General features: G+C 41.7%; 1 protein-coding gene across 5 annotated transcripts in view; it reads right to left on the minus strand.

The window, feature by feature from the left end:
* LOC106725201 (TBC1 domain family member 1-like) overlaps window positions 1-21,985 on the minus strand; it is a 50,614-nt gene extending 28,629 nt beyond the window's left edge. For 2 of the 5 annotated variants that reach the window (XM_014535418.1, XM_014535417.1), the window contains exon 1: window positions 21,481-21,985. In XM_014535418.1, coding sequence (XP_014390904.1) covers window positions 21,481-21,897 — 417 coding nt within the window. In that variant the 5' untranslated portion in view covers window positions 21,898-21,985. Of the gene's footprint in view, window positions 1-13; window positions 280-3,622; window positions 3,993-20,339; window positions 20,590-21,480 lie in introns of those variants that run through there. The other 3 variants (XR_001361066.1, XM_014535419.1, XM_014535416.1) reach the window with 3 other exon arrangements.
* Between the last annotated feature and the right edge of the window lie 5,474 nt (window positions 21,986-27,459).

The following is a 27,459-nucleotide window of genomic DNA, read 5'->3' on the forward strand; positions in this document are numbered from 1 at the left end:
ACATGTCACTTACATCACCTCTGCCTCTGGCAGTAGAGTTGAGATAATAGTGTTTACTGCTAGACTTCACCATCTTCCCTAGAGAGGTCTCCTGTATGTTTCCTCACATGGTACCTTGCTTTCAAAGCACAGACATTCCTTCCAAGTAATTTAAAGTTAATGCAGACAGATTTATGGAGCATTTCCTTCTAATGATGATGGATAATCAGAGGAGCCATCGCAGGGCACCATCTGGCAAATTCTGTAGGATAAATGTCCTCCAGATAGAAAGACATAAATCTGCAGTAATTGAATTGAGCAATTTAAACATATTAGATGGGGAGACTTTTAGGGCCAATTTCTCCCTTTTGTTTTACAGACTAGATTGACACCAAACTACTTTGATCTTTTCTAATAGAGGATAATATAGCGGTTTGTTAATTTATTTTAAACTTTCATAAAAAATAATGATCTCCAAGTGGATAATTAAAGGATGTTTCTGTCTTCTTTACTACTTGTTTCTATATATTTCCAAACTTTCTGCAATTATTATGTCATTTTTATAATCAGAAGAAATATATAAATGTTTAAATAGTGTTTCTTTTCCCCTCCGCCTACAGATAGGATTGGATTCATGCAAGAAAGCCGCCATACATACAAGCTCTGAAAGAGGCTGACAGAACTGGTCACTGGCTGGGCAAGAATAAAGCCTCACAGTGCAAACAGGGAACACAAGACACCACGTGTGAAAGACGGACCAGGAGCCACACAGTCCACCAAACAGCAGTGAAATTTGACATAAGACACTACGTCTCTTTGAGCCTCGGTTTCTTCAATATCAAAAGGGGAATTACATTACAATGCACCTAAGACCCTATGTGTCTGAACCGCTTTTCTAAACAACTGTCAATTAGTTATAATACCAAAGGGTGGGAGGATAAGCATACTAAGTACAGTGACATATGTGAAAGCATTTTGTAAATTACAGAATCATGCAAATGAGCTGCAGTTATTGTTGTTAAGGTCAAAAAGTAGGGGAGGTAGAAAACGGAAAATGGATGGGCTTGAATAGAAATAAAAATAGGAAAAAAAGGAAAACAAAGTCAGGCATCATGAAGACGTTATCTACCTATATATGCACATATAACGGGGGCGGTTAGAAGTCACAATGGCATCTCTATGCTTTGCTGTTCATTCACTCCTCACTGACATCCGGCATCCACCCCCAGCTACTCCCCGGAAACAAAGGTCCCCATGTGAGTACCACCCACAGGGCCAAATGTCAGGAGCATTTGTCAGCTAGATTTTTACAAACATCATTACTGCTCCTGACACTGCTATCCTTGTCCTCATTCTTGAAACTGTGTAGTGCCTTGGATGCCGAGACACTGCTGTCTTGTGGGTCTCCTTCTATCTTCATATTCCTTTGGACTCCCCTGCCCCTGCCCAGCTCCTAAAATGCTCATGTTCCTTTCTCCATGGATATTGTCAACCACTCTCGTAGTTCTGACCACCAAGTACATGCTCCATCTACATTCTTCCAGCCTTGACCGATCTGAGCTGAAGCTCAGGGAACGTCCCCCAAACAACTCCACTACCCCAAATGGAAGTCATTCGCTCCTCTCCCTCAAGTCTGCCCCTTAATCCTCTTGGTTCCCGACTCAGGCAACCAGTAAAGCCAGAAACCAACTCATTCATTCTCCCTCCTCTTTTCTACCATTGTCCATGTCCCTACCTCACAGTTTTCATAGTTCTGTGCCTTTCCTCTTCACCTGATTCTCATTTCTCCTTAAAAATTCAGTTCACAGCCTGGCTGGCATGGCTCAGTGATTGAGCTTTGATCTATGAACCAGGAGGACACGGTTCGATTCCTGGTCAGGAGACATGCCCGGGGTTGTGGGCTCAATCCCCAGTGTGGGGCGTGCAGGAGGCAGCCGATCGATGATTCTCTCTCATCAATGATCTTTCTCTCTCTCTCTCTCTCTCTCTCTCCCTCTCTCTCCCTCTCTCCCTTCTGCTCTGAAATCAATGAAAATATATATAATAAAATAAAATGGGCTGAACCTTTTAAAAAAAATCAGTTCACACATTCTCCTCAAAGATGGCTTTCTGGAACCCCTGGGTGGGGTAGAGCTCAATATAAATATTTGTGCCCTGGGCATGACCGTACATCCTTGTTGAAGCTTCTGTCTGTAACTGTGCTCCAAACTCCCACCCAACCCTCGGGGTCCCTGGACTCTAAGCTTCTCAGGCTGTTTGTTGGGTTTTGTATCCCTTATGCCCTGCATTGTGCCTGACACAGAGTAGATGTTCAGTTAACGTTCATTGAACTAAATCAATTCTCACTAGTAATAGTGAAGCTACATAAAAACATGCCGCTTATGATAAAAAAAATTTAACTTTTAAGAGTCAAGATAGATAATGTAATCACCGAGCACTGACAAAGTCAAAAGAAGGGGAAGTTCAAACATCTAAACTATAAAACTTTGTCAGGGTGATCACTTCATAGGTTTATAAATATCTGATCACTAATATAGTATTGTATGCCAATTATAATTGAAAATATGTTTATTTAATCTTAATAAACAACTATGAAAGAGATGACACAGCAGATTCTGAATTTACATTAGAGTATCTTAAAAATATGCACTTGCATATATATATATTAATTGATTTCAGAGAGGAAGGGAGAGGGCGAGAGAGATAGAAACATCAGTGATAAGAGAGAACCACCACTGATTGGCCTCCTGCACACCCCACACTGGGGATCAAGCCCACAACCCAGGCATGCGCCCTGACCAGGAATGGAACCATGACTTTCTGGTTCATAGGTCAACGCTCAACCACTAAGCCACGCTGGCCGGGCTGCACTTGCATTTTTTAATGTGATCACCTTATGAGTCTTAAATATAAGCAGTTGTTCCTTTCCCAGTAGTTAACTGCATAGAAACTGTATGATCAAATTAAAATCTATCATCTTAAAATTCTTCGGGTTATTTCTTCTTTGAACCCTTCATTTCCAAGATGCATGTTTCCAATTTTTAAAAAAGGGGAGGGATAAGTCTTCAGGCCTCCAGATAGGAGTCATCTTCTTGCACGTCTTTTCTCCCTGTTGTTGACATTTTCTTGTAAGAAATAAAATATCATCTAAGGAAAAGTTATTCAACAATTATGTCGAAGTATGCTAATTAACATTGTTTAAATGTTATATATACCAAAAATGTAATAAAAAATTTTAGATAGTATATGTTGTATATCTTTTTTAAAAAATATCATAATTTATTTTTAGTTGACAGATAAAGTGTACATTTGTACATCTGGTTTTGGATTCTGATCAAATAAAGCCAGAAACACTCCATGGTGACATAGGTTTGTTCACTATTTAAAACATGAAAGCCAAGACAGAAAAACCTAAAATCTAATTTAGTGTCATTTTGTTTTGTTCATAAAGCACAAATGCTATCACAGCTTTGCAACGAAAAACCATCTTCCTTTTTCTATTCTTCATTGTAAAAGTCAGTGGCAGTTGCCTCATCTGTTAGGAACAGTCCTGGGAAAATCCATAATATCATGGAAGGAGAAAGGCAAGAACAGATTTTAGAAAGCTGTGTGTCATAAATCAAGCTTTGAGAATGGAAATCACATGGAAATGACATTTATTCACTTGCACGTACAACTTCTCTCCAGTTGTTGTTTTAAGCTGTGAATTCCATTAAGGCATGTCATCATAATTAAAGTGTAATCTCTGGTTTGAAATTTAACATCATGGAAGTAGCAATGGGCAAATATGGGCTCCAAGCCACACCTGCTGACAAGGGGATCAGCTTCAAAATAATCGTAGTCTGTGTTTGAGGAGGGCAGCATTGTAGCAGATACAAAGCTATGCAAGATTCTCATTGCAGAGAAAACTATAATAAAGAGGGAGGTGGGGGAGGGAATCTAAATGTCCATTAACAAGGGCTGGCTAAATTCTGGTACATCCATATATAGTCCAGATAGCATCAGGGGTCCTTCTGTAATTTGAGAGACAAAAAAATAAAATTGGATCAAAATTATGAGAAAATAATTTCTCTCTTCTCATGGGAAAAGAGAAACTCAGCATCCATCCCAAATTCTCCAGGGGTTCTTGGGAGTCACGGCTCCTCCCGTTCCCTTTGCCTCCGTGTCCAGCCCCCAGTGAATACTGGCTCTCTTCCTTGTCCTGCCTCCTATGGCTCTTATTACTTGTCCCTTCTCTGTTCACTGTGTGCAGACATCCCACATAGACCCTTTTCTTTGTTGTCTACAAATAACATTCACACAACCTCTCAGGTGCAGAACGCTGTAACAGCTATTTGGGAATGTGGGGAAGGGGAGGCCACGGTGGGAGGAGGAACGAGGCAACCTACTGCAACATAATACAATATAGCCACTAGCTGAAAACAAAGTCAGGCCTCCTGTGCTTAGACATTAGTCATTCCCTCTGGTGGGAGGAGGAGCGAGGCAACCTACTGCAACATAATACAATACAGCCACTAGCTGAAAACAGTCAGGCCTCCTGTGCTTAGACATTAGTCATTCCCTCATTTGCCATCAAAAATAGGAATTTCCCTTTGGCCTCCACACCCCATACTGTTGAAGTCTGGCTTTCCCCAAAATATTTTTAGTTGCTGTTATTTTATTTATTTTTGTATTGCTCCTGTGAGTCATTTTTTTCCAGCTTATTGAGATGTAATTGACATATAGCATTGCGTAGTTTAAGGTGCACAAGGTGTTGATTTGATACACTTATATGTTGTGAAATGATTGCCACCTTAGTGGTAGTTAACACCTCCAACTCACCATATAATTACATTGCTTTTTTGTGGTGAGAACATTTAAGATCCACTCCTTACCAACTTTCAAGTACATAATGCAGTATAATTAACTCTAATCACCGTGCTGTATACGAAGTCCCCAGAACTGATTCATCTTATTAAGTGAAAGTTTATGCTCTTTGACCAATACTTCCTCATTTCTCCCATGCCCGGCCCCTGGTAACCACCATTCTACTCTGTTTCTATGATTTTGGCTTTTAAGAGTCCATATAAAAGTGATATCATATGATATTTGTCTTTCTGGGTCTGACATCTCACTTAGCATAATACCCTCAAAGTCCATCCATGCTGTCACAAATGGCAGCATTTCCTTCTTTCTCGTGGCTGAATTCCATTGTATACATATACCACTTCTTCTTTGCCCACTCATCTGGTGATGGATACCTGGGTTGTTCCCATGTCTTGGCTATTTATTGTCTTGGCTGCAATGATCATGAGGGTGCAGATATCTCTTCAAAATTCTATTGTCACTTCCTTTGGATATATATCAGAAGTGGGATTCTGGATCATTTGGTAGCTCTATTCCTACTTTTTTGAGAAAACTCCATACTGTTTTCCATAGTGTTGGCATCAATTTACATTCCTACCAACAGTGGATAAGGGTTAGGGTTAGGGTTATAAATATCTAATCACTACATCCTCACCAACACTTGTTTACCTTGTCTTTTTGAGAATAGCATTCTAACAGGTATGAAGTGATACCTCATGTTTGATTTGCATGTCCCTATGATTAGTGGTATTGAGCGTTTCATTTCTTTTTTTTAGCACCTTTTTTTTTGTATTTGTTGGCCATCTGTATCACTTCTTTGGAAAAGTGTACATTTTTTAAATCAAAAAAATTTTTAAATCAAAAATTTTTTTGGCCGAAACCGGTTTGGCTCAGTGGATAGAGCGTCGGCCTGCGGACTGAAAGGTCCCAGGTTTGATTCCGGTCAAGGGCATGTACCTGGGTTGCGGGCACATCCCCAGTAGGAGATGTGCAGGAGGCAGCTGATCGATGTTTCTCTCTCATCGATGTTTCTAACTCTCTATCTCTCTCCCTTCCTCTCTGTAAAAAATCAATAAAATATATTTTTAAAAAAATGTTTTGGCTATTGAGTTGTATGAGCTCTTTACAAATTTTAAATAGTAACCCCTTATCTGATATATGATTTTATTGAGTTGTATGAGTTCTTTATAAATTTTAAATAGTAACCCCTTATCTGATATATGATTTGCAAATATTTTCTCCCATTCCATAGGTTGCCTTTTCATTTTGTGTATAGTTCCCTTGGCTTTGCAGAAGACTTTTAGTTTTATGTAGTCTCACTTGCTTATTTTTGCTTTTGTTGCTCTCAAATCTTGCTTGTTTGTTATGCTAAGCGGATCGGCCATCCCTGAGTCACTTCCAGCCCATCTGGGCCAACCTCTCTTTTCATAACCAAATGGTTCAAAGCTGAACAAAGATGGTGCTGCCATCCAAGAGCAGCTCTAGGTAGTCCTGAAACTCACCCTTCCTTTCTCCCTGCTGCATATAGTTGCAATTTCTCAAAAGGATACACCTCAACTACCATAAAGAACGTCTAAAACATATCCATACATATATCTATGCATGTATTTACTTCTACTTTATAAATATGTAGGGCTATATTTATTTGCATTAATATGTTTAATTACTATGTTCTATATTAATATTAACCAATTATTATATAACATAATATTAATATATATTTAATTTTGAGAAGCATAGGACTGAGTTAAAACAGAAATGGTAGAAATGATATATGAATTGATTATATATAGAAACATTTGTTTATATAATAAAAGAATACAATCTGTAAGAATGCACACATGTTGCACAAATGCTCTATAATCAGAAAAGGTATTTATTTTGGAAAAAGAAGAGATTGATGCAAAAAAAATAGGCTCATGTCATAGCTGAAAGGATTTAATTTATACATATGAAAGAGATCCTCAACAGTAAAGGCTGCTTAAACATTCATGAGACCTTTCCCACCACTCTCACCAATAACTTTCAGGAAAATTTTGTGTTCATAAAAACCAAGGAGAAGTGTGTAGATTTCAAAGAGATGAGAGCCAATGAATATTATCTTATGAACAAAAACTCTGAAGGGGAAAGAAGCTCAAGAGGGAGGGAAGAAGAGAGATATCTAAGAATAAAATCCTGCCCTAACCGGTTTGGCTCAGTGGATAGAGGGTCAGCCTGTGGACTGAAGGGTCCCAGGTTCGATTCCGGTCAAGGGCATGTACCTTGGTTGCGGGCACATCCCCAGTAGGGAGTGTGCAGGAGGCAGCTGATCGATGTTTCTCTCTCATCGATGTTTCTAACTCTCTATCCCTCTCCCTTCCTCTCTGTAAAAAAATCAATAAAATATATATATTTTTTAAAAAGAATAAAATCCTGCCAGAGCAAGAGAAATGTGTCCTGATGAGGAAGGAAAAGACAAACAAGAAGATAAACTAATATGGCTGCTTAGGGAGTTTCTAGATGAGATTGGAGGGTAGGAGGAGAAACACATCCCTAAGAATGCATACAAAAACGCAACATTCATTCATTTACTCATTCAGGAAGCACCCACTATGCACCAGGCATGTTCTGGGTACCGAGGTCTGGCAGTGAGTGAGACAGGCAAGGGCCCTGCTCTCTAGTTTCTCAGGCAGGAGGGAAGATGACAGACAAGGAAGCATATGAACAAACAAGATAACTTCAGATAGTGGTAAGTGGTATGAAGACATTAAAACCAGATGAAGTGACGGTGATTGGTGTGAGGGTACTTTTAACTGGTGGCCAAAAGATGAGGTTCAAACTGAGTTCATAATGATCTAAGGAAAGAGCCACATGAAGAGCTGGGAGCAGAGCCTTCCAGGCAGAGGCAACAACAAATGCAAAGACCCGTGTGAAGAACGAGGTTGTCATGTTTTAGTAATAGATACACCAGAGTGGCTGCGGTCCACAGAGCACGGGAAAGCGTGTGGGGAAACGAGGGCCACATGGCGAGTCCCAGCAATGACACAGAAATTTAGTCTAAGTACAGGGGGAAGTCAATAGAGAGTTTGTGAGCAGGGGAGTGGCATGAATTGATAAGTTGTCTAAAGGAGGTTCCGGACGCTTTCTTAGTGGAGAGAAGAAGCAAGAAGGAAAACTGGGAAAACAGCCAGGAAGTACTGAAGAGTCCAGGAGAGGACTCAGGATTAGCAGTGGAATCAGAGAAGTGGCAGATTTGGAAAGGGTCTTGAATAATTTGAATGAGAGTGTGAAGGAAAGCAAAAAATCTAAGATGATCCTAGATTTTGGCTATAGCAACTGTCATTGCCACATAAGAGCTGCAAAAGACTGGGAAAGGTAACAGGTTGATGGGGAGTAAATCCGAGGGTTCTATCTTAACCATGTTGACTTTGAGATGCCTATTCAACAAACAAGTAGAAAGTCAGGTTGGCAGTTGGATAGACAAGTCTGGAAATCCTGGGTGAGTCTGAAGTAATAGATAGCTTTTCGGAGTCACTGTGGAGTAGGTGGTATGTAATGATCTGATAAGTTCCTCTGGAAATGGTATCTCAAAGAGAAATGTAGAAGACCAACTCCTGGGGGACATAAAACTCAGAATTGAGAAGAGGAAGGATAAAGGAGACTGGGTAGAAACCACTACTGAAACAGAAGGGAAAGTGGGAGGGTGTGGGTTTCCAAAAGCCAAGAGAAGAGAGTGTTTTAAGATAGAAGAAACCCTTTCTCTCCAACTATGCCGAAAGCGACTGAGAAACTGGAGAGGAGAGATGCAGAGAAGGGGTCCCCGGATCTCACAAGCTGGAGCCATTTTAGTGAAATGATCAGGACAGAAGCCCAACTGGTAAACCGAGGAGAAAATCGACGAGTGCAAGTGAAGGTAACAACCGTGGCAACTCTTGAAAAATAGAGCAGAAAATTGGTCCAGCACCTGAAGGGAGCTGGAATGGGAAATGGGGTCAGGGAAGGATTTGTTTTTAAGATGGGAGATATGAGGATATATTTTTTAGAAGACCAGGCAGAACCAGATTAAGAATTTGTTTCTATTTTATTTTTCAGATCATTCCTTGGGAACCAATTAGACCAGCATCAATAGGACAGGAAATTGAAATCTGACTGACTTTCTTTTCCGTTAGAGACCAAGAAACAGACTTTTTAAACCCCTCTGGAAGTGATCAGAAGACATCATATGGGTTCAGTGAGAATAAGCCACTTCATATTATACTTTGGATCAAGATGCTTCTTGAGTTTCACCCTGGCTACTTCGATAGCCTCCTAACTGGTCTGCCTCATTGGTCTCTCATTCTACTCCATCCTCCACTCCAAAATCTAAAACTAAATCCTATTTCACTTCCCTAATCAATGCTTCTAATAGAAACCTTCTTACGGAGAATATCTACTCCCCTTAGCAAGGCACACAAAGCCCTCTAAATCAGGGGTGGGCAAACTTTTTGACTCGAGGGCCACAATGGGTTCTTAAACTGGACCGGAGGGCCGGAACAAAAGCATGGATGGAGTGTTTGTGTAAACTAATATAAATTCAAAGTAAACATCATTACATAAAAGGTTACGGTCTTTTTTTTTTTTTAGTTTTATTCATTTCAAACGGGCCGGATCCGGCCCGCGGACCGTAGTTTGCCCACGGCTGCTCTAAATTCTGGCCCCAGCCTTATCTTTCTGCCTTATCTCTGACCATACAATTTGCAAAACCCTAATCACAGCATCCCCAGCCACAGTGGACATCTGCAAATCCCCCTGTCCTGCTATGGCTCGGCAGGTGCTATATCCTCTACTTAGTACGTCCGTTCAATCTGCACCCAACTCACTGGCGTGGAAAACCCACAGCAGGTCTTTAAAACCAATTCAAATGTCCCATGAAGGGAACAACTTCACTTCATTGTAAAATAGAATTAAGAACAACTCAGTTGTCAGGAAGTTTGCTCCTCATAATGGGAGATGTGGAAACAAGGAAGATGACTTTTCAGGTGAAACCACCTTGAGACAAGATCCATCCACGCCCATTGTCCAAATGGCTATCTTGTTAAGAAAAGTCCCAAATCTGTCTCTTCTGCCCTCTGGAGTAATTCATAATTTGTCCATTACTTTTTGTACATGGCAGTGTTTTTGTTTTTTTATCTCTTACCCTCCCCTCCCCCCTCCCCTGCCTTCCCTCTGAGGTTGGTTGGTCTGTTCGATGCTTCTATGTCTCTGGATCTATTTTTGTCCATCAGTTTATGCTGTTCATTATATTCCACAAATGAGTGAGATCATGTGATATTTATCTTTCTCTGACTGGTTTATTTCGCTTAGCATAATGCTCTCCAGGTCCATCCATGCTGTTGCGAATGGTAAGAGTTCCTTCTTTTTCACAATAGCATAATATTCCATTGGATCAAGCATGTCAAACTGGCAGCCTGCGGGCCACATGCCTCGTTTATTTGGCCAGTGTTAGTCTTTGAGTTTGACATGCTTGGTGTAGATGTACCACAGTTTTTTAACCCATTCATCTGCTGATGGGCATTTAGGCTGTTTCCAAATCTTAGCTATGGTAAACTATGCTGCTATGAACATAGGGGTGTATATGTTCTTTCTGATTGGTGTTTCTGATTTCTTAGGATATATTCCTAAAAGTGGGATTACTGAGTCAAACGGGAGTTCCACTTTCAATTTTTTGAGAAAACTCCATACTGTTTTCCACAGTGGCTGCACCAGTCTACATTCCCACCAGCAGTGCATGAGGGTTCCTTTTTCTCCACATCCTTGCCAGCACTTGTCATTTGTTGATTTGCTGATGATAGCCACTATGACAGGTGTGAGATGGTACCTCATTGTTGTTTTGATTGCATCTCTCGGATGATTAGTGACTTTGAGCATGTTTTCATATGTTTCTTGGCCTTCTGTATGTCCTCTTTCAAAAAGTGTCTATTTAGTTTCTTTGCCCATTTTTTGATTGGATTGTTTATCTTCCTTTTGTTAAGTTGTATGAGTTCCCTATAAATTTTGGAGATTAAACCCCTTATCTGAAATAGCTTTGGCAAATATGTTCTCCCATGCAGTGGGCTTTCTTGTTGTTTTGTTGATGGTTTCTTTTGCTGTGCGGAAGCTTTTTATTTTGAGGTAGTCCCACTTGTTTATTTTCTTAGTTTCCATTGTCCTAGGAGCTGTATCGGTAAAGATATTGCTATGACATATGTCTAATATTTTGCTGTCTATGGATTTTGCTAAGATTTTAATGGTTTCCTGTCTTACATTTAAGTCCTTTATCCATTTTGAGTTTATTTTTGCATATGGTGTAAGTTGGTGATCTAGTTTCATTCTTTTGCATGTATCTGACATGGCAGTTTCTTAAGTAACTGCAGCATTCACACTAGGCCTCCTCCCATTCCTCCAAATTTCCTCTCCCATAGCTTACAGATGTTTGCTAACACCTGCAGTGCAGCATTCAGAACCTATATTTGACATATAAAACATTGAACACTTCTAGAGGGGGCAATCATACCTTATTTGATTCTGTACCCTGGTGCCCAGCCATGCTCATGACACATTGGTAGCATTCCAACGAGGAATTCATGTAAAATCTGCAACATTACAAATACCTACATCACTCAACCACCAGAAATGACGGCTCCCCATGCACCACCAGCACTGAAGCGAACAGGAAAGTGCTCCTGCAGGACCGGCTGCCATGAAGACACACTTAAGGTGCTAAATCACACACAGTAGCACATCAGCGATCACACTCAACTCCACCTCTTTTCTTGGGTGTCTTGCATCAGGCTCCTCCCCCTAGCCCTACCCCCAATCCAGCCTCTTCTGAGGCCTTCTCAGAGCCAGGCCAGCCCCAGCTTGGCTTGCTCTAGTTGTGGGTTCAGACTCAGGCCACAGTTCTTGGGATTGGATGCCTGAGCATCCAAAGGGAGGAAAAGTATTTTAAAAAGAGAAAAACTGGAAACAAGAAATGTATCTGCTTCAGTACATCCCAAACCAGTAGCTCTCCTGGCTCTTGTCCACTGCATTACACATCTAGAATGAAAAACAGATTGTACTTTTGCACGTGATCTTTTCAGAGGAACTTAGAGCAAAAAAAAATCTATGATTAGCAAATAGAAGACAGCAAAGAAAAGGGAGAAACCTGGAATCACTCAGATGAGTGTTCAGATTTTTTCGGGAAATACTTCTTAGGTAGCTAATCTCGCCCAGGGCTATTGGTAGAAAGAAGATGCACACTGTATATGAAATTTAAAATGTTCTACTTGGCACATTAGAGAAAGTAAAATGAAACAGGTGAAATTAATTTTAGTGTTATATTTTATTTAGCCCAATATAGCCAAAAGCTTATCATTGTAACATGTAATCAATATCGAAAACTATTGAGATATTTTACTTATTTTTCTACTAAGTCCTTTCAACCCACTGTTTGACTCTTACAGCCCATCTCAATTCAGACCAGCCACCATTGCAAGTGTCTAGGCCACCAATCAATCCTTTTAAGATACAAATCAACTCTAGGTTCCAGCTACTTATAAAGTCTATTCTTAGGAACAGATATATATTTAAAAATAATTATCAAACTCAAAGCATCTGATGAAAAAAATGCAAAGCTATTTAACATGATAGGTATTGAAGAAATAAAGACTTTTAATTTTTTTCTGATCATCTAATGTTAGGTGGATGCTTCTGAAGCCCTCGGACTCATTTTTCAAAGTCAAAAATAAATTACATAATCCATCCAGTGCCATGAACCCAAACCTTCCAGTAAATACTTGAGAGTTCATGCAGCTTGGGACGTTCTTTTTATAGATGAAAAAGAACGCCTGCCAACCCTTGTAACCAGCAACTGACTTCTGTCTAGCATGATACACGGTCAAGTGTCGATTAGCAGACATGGATACACTGTCCTATGCAACTGCGCACTGAGTCATAGCTGCCAAATGGGACCCCACGTAAAACATAATAAACCAGAATGGGGTTCAAGATGCCCCGTGGGAATTGAACACAGATTTACAAGTCTTCCAAAGCCAGTACAACAAACCTTCCCCAAACCATTGCCTGAGTACCCAATAATAATAATAATAACAATGTCTGATATTTAGAAATTATGAAGACCAAATACAGAAAGGGCAATAAATAAAAATATCTTAAAAATAATACCGTGTTCTTCAGAATCATCATCCTCAAGGACAAAACACCCCAGCTCAGTGTTATAATCTCGATTTCACTTCAGCAAAGAAAGAAAGTAATGAGCCAGCAAATGTAACAGCCGAGTAAGAGGCCCAACTGAAGCCAGACTCTCCTGAAAACCCTAAAATAAGTGGAGCATATTTTAAGTGACTAACTTAAAATTCCAAGCAGATGGAGAATTATTAAAGACAAATCAGTAATGGGTGAAATGCAACTGAAAGAAAGCTACAACCTACAATTAAATTCCAAGAAATTTTTAAGTTAAATCATAAGACTCAGTCAAAGCAACTCTGCCTTTTTATGTAGGGGACTGAAGTATGAACTCTGTTAATCACAGAAAAATAACCTAGGCCACCTTCTTGTTTAACACACAATATAACCAAATCCAAAGAGGCTAGTGCAGTTGCTGAGAAATGCGACATGACATACTTACAGGGCCTTGTGCAAGAACATACTGGTTCGCCCTAATCAGTTTGGCTCAGTGGATAGAGCATCAGCCTGTGGACTGAATGGTCCCGGGTTCAATTCCAGTTGAGGGCACATGCCTGGGTTGAGGGCTCTATCCCCAGTGGGGGCCATGCAGGAGGCAGCTGATCAATGATTCTCTTTCATTGATGTTTCTCTCTCTGTCTTTCCCTTCCTCTCTGAAATCAATAAAATATAGTTAAGGAGGGAAAAAAGAATGCACTTGATTCTACACTGGAATATTAGAAGGAAACATTTATGCTCTTCAGTCTACAAATAGTTAAGTAGTCTTAAAATTAGCAGTAAGGAAACCACCAGGTTTAGTCTCAAATCTATGTCACCTTCAAGAAATGCAGTTTAGCTGCCAAAAATCATAGAAAAGGAAGCTTATTCACTCAAAGGACATTGACATTTTCTCAAATACATCTTCCTCGCAACATTTACTAAAGTCCTCTTCTTTAAGGAGGTTTCTACTTCCCATGGAGTCACTCTGGCTCCCCTAACCTAACCTCGACATCTTTTTCCAGGCTTTACCCTCCCCTCCTCATCCCTAATATCTTAGCACTTTATTATGGAGATCAATCTAGCTTCTCTCCCAGCAAGAAATCACACTTCCTCTTTGGAAGAGAGGGGGTTAGACCAGCAAGATTTTAGCAAGTACAACATTCTCTTAGGCCGGATGGAGAAGGGGGAGCCCCTGTGCACCCCTGCAAAAATGACATCTAACCCGTTATGAAACACCCGTGCTGGATGCCAGACTGGATGCCAAATCCAGATCATCAGAATCTGAATAAAGTCAGGGGTAGGGTTTGAAAAGCCACAACCTATGTCAGGTATGAAAAGGAAAGTCATTTAGAAAACAGTGGACACTTATAGCAAAACTACTCTCATGTACCCAGGCTCTGACCCACACCACACAGTGTCCCCTCCCTTCACCACACACTCACCCACATGTCCCCTCCATGGACCATACTCCTATGAAGGATCTAAAGTGGTGGCAAATCCAATATTCTTCTAAGTTCAGGTTTTCATAGACTAGACAAAGCTGAAGAACTGGAGAAGCGAAGAATCGCTAGACCATTTTCTTAGACTTTATGTTATGTCTAGGGCTGAGTCTGGGCGGAACTCTTGGTTTCTTTGTTATGTGCTGGAGTAAAGACCTCGTCTGGGTCTCCCATGCAACTGTCTGTTTTTCAGAGTAGATGTTATTGTTTCCTACCATGGACCTAAACTCAAACTACACTTCAACCCAGAACCTTAGGCCCTGTGTTCACACGTGTTCTGAGGGATGTTCTTGGGTTTTAGGAGAAAATGTAATCTCTGGTCCAATAAATCTGTGGATTTAATGGACTAATGTACAACTCAAGAGAGAAATAGAAAATACAGTGTTTCTCTAGCACGGCGGTTCTCAGGGTGTGGTCTGCACAATTTAGTGAACCAATATTTTCTAATAACCAATGCATGATGTGTGGGGGCTAAAAAAATTAATATTTTTCCTCCCACCTTCTGAATTTTTTCAGCTGGGCTAATAATCAAATTAACAAAGACATATTAACAAGAGAAAATAAAGTGTCTAATACAATTGTTAATGTTGTAATTAGCTAGTTATTAGGAAAGGAGCAAAAGGGAGGTCAGACATTATAAGCACAGCCATCTGGGCAGCTGCAGCAGGAAGCTGAAATATCACGCTCACCAGGGAACCACCAGTCCATTCCCTGCAGGTCATTGAGGAAGGGACTGGATAAAGGGAGATGGACGCATGTACAGTAAATTTGGGGTGACATAGGGAATATGCCTGTCTGTCTAACCTAAAGATAACTGGCTAGAGGAGGTGGGTCCACTGCAAGCCCATGAAAATTTGGGAATACATAATCCCCCAGACAAAGGAATTCTCACGTGTTTGGCTCATGTGGCTCTCTTGTTCCTCCGGCTTTGCTCCTGCCTGTGTTCCCTCCACAGGCATGTGGCCCTGTGGACTCCACACGCAATGAATGGACTTTAGGACTATAGCTGGGAACACAAACTAACCTAGCCTGATGCTTGACTAGACCACGCAAATATGGAATGGAAACTTTAGGCAACGGCTTTAATCCTAGTTCTGCTGAAGGCACAGCTGGATTTTTCCCTTGGCAGGACAGAAGGAAATGGAACCTTGGAAACTCAGGGACCTAATCCCACATGAAGAAATATCACTCATTCTCCTGTGAGAGTCTCAGAAAATTCATTTTCTTGTGACAACACAAGAACCCCATTTCCACCAGCAATAGATGGGGACATATAGAGCTCCCCATGATAACACACATGCACATGGGGAATCCACAGAAGCATGAAAATTCCAAAAACAGTGAGGCATCATTAGGTATATATGATATTTTTGGACAAAGGAGAAAGGGGGCAGTGTATTAGATTCAAGAAGTGAGAATGGTGATTTACAGTTAGTTGCCGAAGAGCAAAACATACATGGCAGGAAAATGCTTGCTTAGCAACTCAGAAACAATGGGGCAAGGGGTATCTAGCTAACAGGCCCTACCTGAAGCCCTCTTATTTATCATACAGAATTCAAATTAGGCAAAAGTGGCATCCTAAACTCTCCTTCCTGAAATAAGTTTTTCTGTCTGAATCTCTTGGGCAGCAAAGTAGGGAGAGTGAACGGTTTTTCCTGAATCTTGTTTCTTAATAAACGGCTTAAAACAAATATCTCCAAAAGGCCATTTCAGGGTAGCAAAACTTTAGTTTCCTTCACATGCTTAAAAGATGTATTGAAGTACAAGATACACCAAGGAGTTTTAATACAACAAAAAGCAATTTCGCGGGAGAACCTATTTCCTCCGGTAACACTTAGATATGGTTGCAGAATTCATATGGTAACAAACCTTTAAGAAACTACCACTTGTCGAGTTTTGGTACAAGTGCTAAAGAAAAATATCCACAATTTTCTAAAAAGGCTATAAACTACTTCTCCATTTCCCTACTACGTATCTGTGTGATGCCAAGCTTTCTCATATACTCAGCCAAAACAACCTATCACAAAGAATGTAGCAGCAGCCGAGAATCCAGTAGTTGTCTATTGATCTATACATTGAAGAGTGATGGCCCCCAAAAAGGAAAACTGTGGTAGGCAGTTAGACAGACATGAGCAGAGCAAGTGTGAGCGTAGATAGCTAGTCAGTTATTAACAAAGAAAGGGAGCAAATGGGATCAAACATGACACCTGATCAACTAGGAGCCTGTAGCATTCACAGTCTCCCCAGGAGAAAGCTGTGTCCTCTGCAAGGAAGAATCAGCTTTCTCATCTCCCTGGGGGACAACAGACGGGGTTGCCAGGATTGGGGGTGGAGAGGTAGGGAGAAAACAACAGGGAAATTCCTTTGCTGGGCACTCGCATAGTAGAAGTCAAGCTGGTGCAGGGGGAGGGCCCAACACAAGTCAGAAAAGAGCCAGAAAAGAGATTGGCTAGCTTGAAAGAAAGCTTACTCCTTCCCAAGCCCAAGATATAAACAAAGCTTAACAAAGGCTCTGGATTTGTTCCTTCCTTAGTTCATTCGCACGGGCTCTCTCCCCACAGCAGCAGTGCAGGCCTGGGTATGGCAGCCACTCAGGCCCAAGCTCCAGCCAAAGCGCAGCACCCCTGGATGAAAACAGAGACTGAGCTAGACTACCAGAGCTTCGGGTACCAATGCCCGGTAATGGCACAGCCTCCTGGGCTTGGTGAGGACAGGTGTGGGCTTGCCGCCCCAGGGGTTAGCCTTCTCCTACAGTGAGATGGAGCTGAGTCACCTGGTCGTGGATGAGACATTGGACATTGCTCATATCCTCCCATGTGTGGGTCACCGAAACGCTCTTCTTTCAACTCCGTGGAAGAATCCTATTTCCACGGGCAACACAAGGATGATAGGCCAGGTACAGGTCACCAGGACAGAAAATCCTGGGTGCCTAGCAACTGGGAAAATAAATACCTTGCCCCCAGGGTAATCTTTCCTCCCCTAGCCTATCACTGGTCATGCAGTTCAGACCCTCCCTGACCTTTCCTCCTCTGGCATGTTGCTAGTCATGTGGTAGACCCCCTTGGAGGAGAAACAAGGGGCCAAAGAGTGGCCCTTGGACAACCACTTCCTGAAGCATTAACCCCTGGAGATAACATCTAGGTCTCAGTTGTGTTTCAGCTCCAGGCCCAGACAAGCAGCAAAACCAGATTAGCAATGCCATGGCAGACATCAGGACCAGCTGCATTGACCAAGGGCTCCCTGCCCTGGGACCGACCAATCAGTGGACACCACGACCCTGAAAGGACACACCTGGAAACCGGATGAATATTCTATTAAGATCCTCCCCTGAAACCTCTTCTAAAATCCTCCCCTTAAAAGCCCTAGGACAGAGAACCCTGTGCACTCTTCTTCTTTGGAGTACGCCAGAGCCTTTCCTTCCCCTCCCATTCCCCCCAAGCCTGTTACCTTTACCCTTCTCTTTCCTAAGCTCCAAGGTCCCCTTCTTTGCCTCTGTAACTTGTTTCCTAAGCCCATTTCTTTTATGACTCACTTCTCTACCTCTGTGACTTTCTAAATAAACTTTCTCTTATGGTTTGAGTCTTGACTCTGAATTCTTTCTTAACCAGAACTCAGGTACCAAGGTGCTGAACCAAAGCCGGGTCTGACTCCACCAGCCTAACACCTGGTGCCGTTATCACTGCCAACAAAACAATGCCTCTCATCACTAAATTGTTTTGGAAAATATGGTTTTGTTTATCACAAAAATAGTATTCATGCTAGCATGTAAGAAGTTTATTTTTAAATAATTTTAGTAATCAAATGATTAAATAAATTCTTAATTATATATAATAGTTAAAATAAAAATTTAATTAAATAATTAAGTAAATTTTAAATGAATTAATACCTGTATAATTTCTCAGTTCTAATGTCTAAAATGGTATTATTAATAGATGTAACCCACATAAACTAATGCTTTTTTGGGATCCTCAATAATTTCTAAGAGTGGAAAGAGGTCCTCAGATGAAACAGTCTGAGATGCTGCCCCAATGCATTTTGATCATGGAAGCCTTTCTCTGGAGAACACCTTGAGTACGTCCTATGGAACATACAGTAGGAAACACAATCTGATGCTGTGCTTATGAAATTATTCCTTTATGTGCCTCTTCTCCCTAGACATCCCTCAGTAAATTAATTTATAGTCTAATCAATGAGTTTCCTCTCAAACAGTAGTTTGTGCTCATGACCCTGGCAGTTGATGCATATATCTCCTCTGGCAAACACAGTCGATGCTGCCCTCACCCATTTAGAAGACGTATTAACCTAGAGAACTATTTCACTGAGCAAATGTTACAAATTGTCCAGAGAAATGATGACACAGGTGAACATGCTTCTACACCAGATAATCCTCTGTTACGAGATACCGTGCCAGGGATAGCCCAAGATCGTAAGAAATATGGCACTGGTTAGAATCATGGCCAGTTTGGTGTAGCATTCCGTTTCCAACAACAGAAGCACTGATTGAAGTACCGATGTTACAAATTACCCTTTTATAAAATGAGCCGGATGACAGCAATTTATTACTCCAAGTACTGACAATTTGTATTTGCAAAACTTTGTATACGAGCCAAAAATAACTTAAGGAACTAATTCATATTTCTACCATGCTTTTTAGAATATGGTAGTATAAGGTCAGTTCTCTGCTTTTTGGCGAGACTGGAAGCCTCAATTACAAAATTGAGTTATGAATCTCTTCTTCCTGTCAGGTGTCTGAGTGACTGGCCAGAAGCCTATTCTTAGATGGCTCTAAAATATCTTGGGAAAAAGTCAAAAGTGTAAAGTGCTGAACAACTATTCTGTGCAAAAAAAACTCTCCCCAAGGAAACTCAGTCTTTACACAGAGCTGGCCTGGAGCACAGGCTGTTCAATCCTCTAATCTTCATTCTGGAATTTGCCCAAATAGCAGAAACCATTAAGTTTATTTATGCAGCTTTGTAAGTGTCTAGTTTATAAAACCTTGCTTAATTTTTTAAAGATGACCGGGATCTCACCCTGAAAGCGGAAGACACTCATCTTGATCTCTTTTTTCTGTGACCGGGGACTTGAAATTAAATTAGCCTCTAATTGGCTTCCAATAAAACTTTCTTTGATGAAAATTGTTTTAGAGCCATACATGCTTAGTAAGTTTCAGGTCCTGTTCTACTCATTTAATCCTTGCGGCAACTCTATGAGCTAGAGACTATAATTATCCCTGGTTTACAGATGAGGAAATGGGCTCAGTGCCTGAGGCCACACAGTTTATAGGTGGCAGACAGGACTAAAGAACGGAACGATGACGACGAAATAAAATGGAGTCACTCCAGTTAAGCTGCTACTCTTGTTTTAAGTAGCCTGGAAACTAAAACTTTTGAACTTTTCAGTCCTGTGTCAATGCCTGAAGATACAAACCTCCGGATGCCCCTCTGATCGCCCCCTGAAGGTCTAAGGAAAGCATGTCCATGGACTCAGCCTGCCGACATCGGTATCTAGACCACCAGTCCTCTAAAGACTTAGCATCGCAGACCAATGCAGAGGCGAGGCATGCGGGACTGATTCTTCTCAAGAACATACTTTTTACCGTAAGAACCCCCGCTTTTCTTTCTTCTGCAGAACACTGTAGGTCTTGCCTAGTCGTGTTTCCGGTTTGCAAGCCCTAAGACCTTGAATAAATCTTCATCATTTATTTCTAGCCAAAGCCTCCTGATCCACTGACTCTTGGTGGACAACTGGAATCCAGGAACCTCCGAACCAGGATGGTGCCCTACCAATTTGAGACGCATGGATGGTAACATGAAATGATTTACAATAAGAAGAGATCCACTTTCGTGGGGAAAATAGTGGGTTTAAACTCCAGATTAGCCTTTATTTCAGAAACACTTCCAGGGGTGCAGGGAGAACCCCTGAGCAGTGCTGTTTCTACTCACTGACATTTACCACGTGGATTGACTGGCACCCTCACTGTTGCCTGTGGCAGACAGCACACAGGGTCCTCGCACGGCTTTCCTCGGTTCACCGGGGCCCTCACCTGTTTGCTTTCCAGAGTCTGTACCAAGTTGTAGCTGACCTGGGCCACCTGAGAAAGTGGCTGTAGAGATTATATTTTCAATTTTTTCTGAAATAACCCTCACAGGATGGGCTGGAAATGAGTCTCACGCAGAACGGCAAAACATGCCAACAACCACGGAAGCACGGATGAACAGGAAAATAGTAGAACTGGTGATGTTTTTACCATTTCTCATATAATATTTTTCTCAGGCACACCATGAGATATAACTACAGCAAGCTAATCAGATCTGACAAGAAGTTGGAAAAAAAATCAAAACAAAACAATGACAACAAAATACCCACTCTGGAAGTATCAAAACTGAAGATTCATATCCGCTATCCTTGTGGTCCTTGCCTAAGTGAGCATCATGCCTTGGGAAACTGGCTAATAATGTTCTCACACAGTTCATAAGTACATATATTTTTATTCACAGCATAAAAAACGGGGAGCTCGCTGATCTAGAACTTTGCTACTCAAAGCCAATCTGCAGAGCAGCCCGCCCAGCATCACCTGGCCGCGGGCGAGAAATGCAGAGTCTCAGGCGCCGCCACGGACCTACTGAACCAGCGATTGCCCTTTACCAGGATCCCAGGCAATTCACGGGGCACGTTCTTGTTTGAGTCGCGCGGCTTTAGAACACACTTCTTCAATGATCTCAATCCCAAAAGTTCAGCTCTTATTGATAAGGTTAGGCAGATTTCTCTTTTGCATTTTTTACCTAATAAACGTATCATTTCTAACATCTGATATAAAGTGTTCTTAAATACTATTAAGAAACTATCCCCATACACCAAAACGCCAGTGAAATAATACGCACATAACTGCAGCAGCATCTGGAATGCCGGTATACATAAAATAAACGTCTAGGCTCCCGTACAATAAAAACCATCCTGCCACACCTTAAGCGTTCTGACCCCCGCCTCCACTTACTTTTGTTTGATCATCAGCTTTGAACACGTAGCAGATACTCCGCCTACTGGCCGCATCGTCCTTAATCAGACAGGCGAAGTAGCTCGGGTCGTGACTGTTGTGGATCAGTTTGTGAGCGTGCTGAGGCTTACACTCGAAGATGCTGGAACAGATCAGCGGATCCCACTGCTGAGTCTTCTCTGGCTCCGGTTCACATCTCAGTCCAGAGGGCGAGACGCAAAGCCGGACTTGCTTGGTACCGGGTTCCTTTTTGGAGGACTGCCCACTGAGCCGGCGCACCTCTGCCACGACCCAGGGCAGCATGGGCATGGTGGTCAGGGAATGCACAGGCAAGGAGCCCACCAGCTGGAGGCCGAAGGCCACCCAGGCCTCGTTAGGGAACGGATGCTTCCTCGCCGTGAATGTGATTGGTTCCATCTTGGGAAAGGTCTGGAAACTCAGCAACACCTTCCCACGCTCCTCGATGGTAGACCCAGCAACCTATTTGACCTGCTCCTGGTGCAGAAGCCTGGGGGAGACACAGAGGCATTCGAATTTAATGAAGTCACAGCAAAAGCTCCTTTCAAAGAGTTATTATTTCAGAAGAACTTAAAAGTCTGAAACCCAACATGGGCTGGTGAACACACAAAACAATATACAGTAGATGTATTATATAGAATTGTACACCTCAAACCTACATAATTTTATTAACCAATGTCACCCAATAAATTCAGTTTTAAAAGCCTGAACCCCAAACATAGGAAGAAATGGATATTCGTTCAAATACGCTGCTCTGCGGAGAAAGAGCATTCTTGAAATTGCATTTCATATCAAATCTGAATATGCCATAAATGTCACACTGACAGCAGGTTACAAAGATCCCACTGGTAAACTATTAAAGTTAAGCTTCACAGAGCCCACAAAGGCAGGCACTATGAAAAACAACATAACGCTCCCAGGACAGCCGGAAACCCTGTCATGTTATTTAACATATGCTTCAAGGAGTTTTTTTAAGGTAATCATATTCAGTACTGGTAACTCACCCCCACCCCTCACAAAAGAAAAAAGTATCAGCTATTCATTATCATAGTCTGCTGAACCAGACCGGTTTTAACACCTTATCTATTGCTTATGATACCACTTAAAGTTTAAAAGTCTCTCCCTGGCATAGTTCAGAGATTTTGAATCACAAACTCAAATTCTATTAACAGGTACTTGGTGCCCATTATGTTCCAAACACTATCATAAATATCGTTTTGTTTTATTCACGTAAGCCATCACCCCATTCCCGTCCTTATCAGTAGAGGATGTGGTTTCTACCAGACTCAAACTTTCAACTTCCATATGGGTGATTTTCAGCAACCATATCTGATACATCCTAACATCTGCTTGTTCCATTGTACAATGAAACCCTTCTGTTCAGAGCTGATTGGTCTACAGCACCTCAAGCCCTATTCTCTACTCATTTGCCCCTGGATAGTCATTCTCCCATGTATTTCCTGAGCATGTATACACATGCTGAGGAGGAACTCGATAAAGACAGGGGTCACGTCTATCTGATTCACCATTCTATCCCCGGTGCCTGGCACAGCGCCTGACTCAGAATAGGTTCAATAAATATTTTAAAGTAGTGAATGAAGACTCTTCCATCCTAAAAATAAAGATATTTCCCCTTGACCTCAAACCTCCCCCAGCCACAACTCTTCCTTCTCTACACAAATTTCTTCAAGATAAAATCTACAAGGTCTCCACTTCCCACTGTCCATCCACAATATCTGGACTGTGACTAGAAGCACATTGCTCCTGGTAAGTTCACCCACATGCTCTGGTTGTGAAATCCAAAGGGGACTTTTTAGTTCTTAACTGTCTTGTCCTTTCTGATGAATTTCTCAATGTTGACCACTCCCCTTCCTGCTTAAAACTTGTGGTTCTCTATCTTAACCTCTCTGGGTTGCTTCTTTTCAGATTCTGTGATGACTTTCTTTCTCGGTTCCCCTCATTCTACCTGCATGCTCTTGGTTGTTGACACCTAATATCTTGGTGTCGACAACCACATTCCAATAATCCTGCTGCTGCTGGTTTATTAAGTACCGGCACTCTGCATGTGTTATTTCATCTTCATAACACCCTCTAACAACTTACTTTTATTAAGTACTGGCACTCTGCATGTGTTATTTCATCTTCATAACACCCTTCACCTCCAACCCTAGTCTCAGTGAGAGACTACTATTCTTGCCACTTTTACGGCCTAGGAAACTGAGGCCTAGAGAGCTTGAGTCATTTGTCACAGGTGACGTGAGAGTCCACACCTCATTCTCAACCCCTCCTCTTGAGTGCTGCACAAAAATGCATCTACCACACACACCCTGAGGATTCCCAGTGTTCATCTCCCATTGAACCTCAAAGAATTCCAGATCCGTACAAGCCATTAAATAGTTCTATCTGGGTAGCCTGTAGGCACCTCAGTCTCAACTTAGTTATTTTAAAACTAACTCAGTTTCACCTCTCCCCTTTCCGCTTCCCAAAACTTCTCGTCCTTCCTATAAGTTATATCTTTGTGACCAGCATCAATGTTTATGTTATTGGCTAAGCCACAGCCAAGGAGTCGTGGGTATCCCCTCTCCCCAAACTCATATGTTGAAATCCTAATTTTCAATGTGCTGATTTTAGGAGGTTGGGCCTTTCTGGAGTGATTAGATCATGAGGGCAGAACTCCCATGAATGGAATTAGTGCCCTTATAACAGAGAACCAGACAGCTCTTTTGTCCCTTCCACCAAGTGAGGGTGCAGAAAAAGATGGCATGAACCAGGAAGTGGGCCATCACCAGACACCGAATCTTCCAGCACCTTGATCTTGAACTTCCCAGCCTCCAGAACTGTGAGAAATAAATTTCTGTTGTTTATAAACCACCCAGTCTATGGTATGCTGTTATAGACTAAGATGAATCATTCAGATTCCTTCTTCATCTTACCACTACTTCTAAGACATATTTAAATATGTCTTATCTTTTCTCAACTGGAGTAAAAGAGCCCCAACCTTCAATCCCTCCTTCACATATTTCCTAGAGTAATTTAACAAACACACAAAATTGATCATGTCACTCCTCTGCTAATAATTTCTTAATAATTGCCCCATAACATCTGAAGTCTTCTACATGGTATATAAGGTCTCTTTGGAATATGGCCCAACTATATGCTCCCCTCAAGCACCCTCCTTCATGCACCTTTTGGCTCTGAAGATAGAGAACTAGTTATGGTTCCCCATAGGAGATGTGATTTCTCATGCCGCTGTGCCATAGTGCATACTGTTCCTCCCTTCTGGGAACACAACTCCTGTCACAAACTGTAAAGGCTCTGAGATTTTAACAGTTAGCCTGCCACAGTTAGCCTCCTGGTAGGAGACATGAGACTCCTGGGTCTGAGGCAAAGAGCAACAGCACATTTCATGAAAGTGTATTCCCTGTCTCTTTTCCTTTAAACTATAGCTTCTCTTAATGATGAGGACAGACTTGAAGTTCACATAACCCCATAAATAATGGTCTCTCGCGCCTTTTTCCTCTCTCTAACCTACAGGTGAAAGTAACATTAAATGTCTGGGTCAGTGTCCACTCCAGTAACTGAATCTGTTTCAAGTTCAACTGCTGACAACTGCTAATCCCAAGACATGATTAAAGAAGTACTAGAATTTGTCAATTCTAGTACTGTCAATCATTGTAACTGAAGCAGTTATTAATATGATGGCAACAGCATCTCAGAATTACTTTTAGTTTTCTTATTTAGTTTTCTGTACTTAATGCAAAAAAAAAGTACAGAATTTAGTAATTTAAGTCAAGTGGTAAATAATTAGTCATTAATCAGTTCTGCCATTTCATTGACAAAACTACTAGTATTTGATGGCCTAAGCAGGGGTGCAAAATCATTTGCTCTGGCCCTGCCAAGACCTTAGGGGTGAGTTTGTTAAATGTTTGACCAAATACAGCAGGCTAATTTTTAAGATGATAATTTTGTATGGCCCTCGAATGATGTTATAAATATCCAGATGACCTTTGGCAGAAAAAAGGTCCCCCACCCTGGCCTAAAGTCTTCACTTTTTAACCAGCTGGGATACATTCTTAGTATCTCTGTAAAAAGTGTACTGGGCCTTAATACTGTTTACAAACTATCAAATAAGTTCTATCTCACACACAGTCATAATTATTTATAAGCAATTCAGATTTTGCTGATATAAGATTCATGGTAACACATTAGGTAACTGTTTGTATTACTTTTCAATAAAAAGTTCCATGAAACAGATGAACTATTCAAAAAATACTAACAAACCATCAGATTATTTTTTTAAACCATCTCAATCCACATCATTTGCACACAACCTCTGACCTTTAAGCCTCAGGTTCCACCTATTCCAAGAGGCCTCTCGTGCCTCAGACCCTCAGTATGATCTGCTATCCTAGTGAGCTCGTTATATTCCTGCGTGTACACGCCCCATCATTTACAGAGACCGTCTGTATTCTACGCAACTCCTACCTACCACAGTCCATAAACATGGTAGCTATCCGAAACACAGAGATGCTTTCATTGAAACAACTTCAATAATCTTGTTAGTGGATCCTGCTAAACATATTGCAGGAAGCCTGCACTTAGAATCACACCATTTTAAAGCTAGAAAGGTCCTTTTAACCATTCAGAAATCCCCCTCATATTTGAAATGAGGAAACTGGGTTCTGGAGAATAAGTGGCTTGTCCAACTTTGGTGACAGAATTAGGACAATCCAAGTCCCTGACTCCCTTCCAAGTGCTGCGAAGAACCTCAGTTTCCTCAAGAAAACAATTTCAAGTGTGCAGTTAAGAAAGCAAGTTACTTAACTTCTCCAAAGTTCAAGTTTATTCTCGTAAGTGTGGAGAGCGGCTACAGCGTTTGGACAGGTTCAAGCCTGGGACTAATGAGAGGGCACGATCCTCTCGTGGTAAAGCCACGTGTAAGTCCCAACACAATTATAGCCAAAGGCTAACGTTGTAAGCTTGACCTTATGGTCCAAACCTGTGGTCCCACGTGGCTAAGTGATATGGGCTGTGGGAGGTGCAGCAAGTAAACAAAGTTTGATCTGGTGTATGTAATTGAGTAGATTTGAAACCCATGAGAACATTGAAACCATGCCCTTACTTTGCCTCGTGGAATCTGGCTATATGGTGTATGTAATTGAGTAGATTTGAAACCCACTAGAACATTGAAACCACGCCCTTACTTTGCCTCGTGGAATCTGGCTATAAAATAAAGACTCAGCTTTCAGGCTATGGCACTGTCTCTCCATCAGAGAGAGCAGCATCCCACCTAGACCCTCTTCTCTTGTCTGTCTTTTCTAAATCCTTCACTGCCCCCTATCAGATTCACCCAAGGCCATGCCGGCTAGGCACATGGCGCCCAACGTGGGACTGAGTATGAGGAACAGGGGCCTGAGTTCAGGCTCACCCATGGCCGTGCCGGCTCAACACAATAAGATAATGCAACAGGATCATCTCCAAGTTTTCTTCTATCTCTAAAATCTGGTGAATCTAATTTCATAACGTATGATACCAAATGTCCTCAGCATCGTGTGGGATGGAAAGCTACTCCCATCTTCCTGTCAAGAACATAAATGTGGAGGAGGTACATGAAGGAAAGATGGGGTGACTGATCAGGAAGCCAGAGAAGTGATGGTGGGGGTTAGGAGAAAGCTGCTATTGGGAACCTCCTCTCTTCCCAGCCCCCCATCCACTCCTTGCCAGCAAACCACAGGGAGTAGGATGGGGACTTTCCAGTGGCTGAGGATGCTGCTGCCTCTGCAGGTTTCGCCCTCACCTCCTCGAGAACTGCTGGGAGGAGGGGAAGAAAGAATAAAGGGAGGTGTGTTGGAAGCTTCTAGCTCCAGGCTGGGGCAGGGCGTCCCCAGATGGCCACTCATTCTCCCCACCCGGCCCCCGCCCCTGCTCCTGGCAAATCAGTGCTTAATTTTTCAGTTGTTT

This window comes from Myotis brandtii, unplaced genomic scaffold, assembly GCF_000412655.1.
Source record: "Myotis brandtii unplaced genomic scaffold, ASM41265v1 scaffold1437, whole genome shotgun sequence".
Classification (NCBI taxonomy): domain Eukaryota; kingdom Metazoa; phylum Chordata; class Mammalia; order Chiroptera; family Vespertilionidae; genus Myotis; species Myotis brandtii.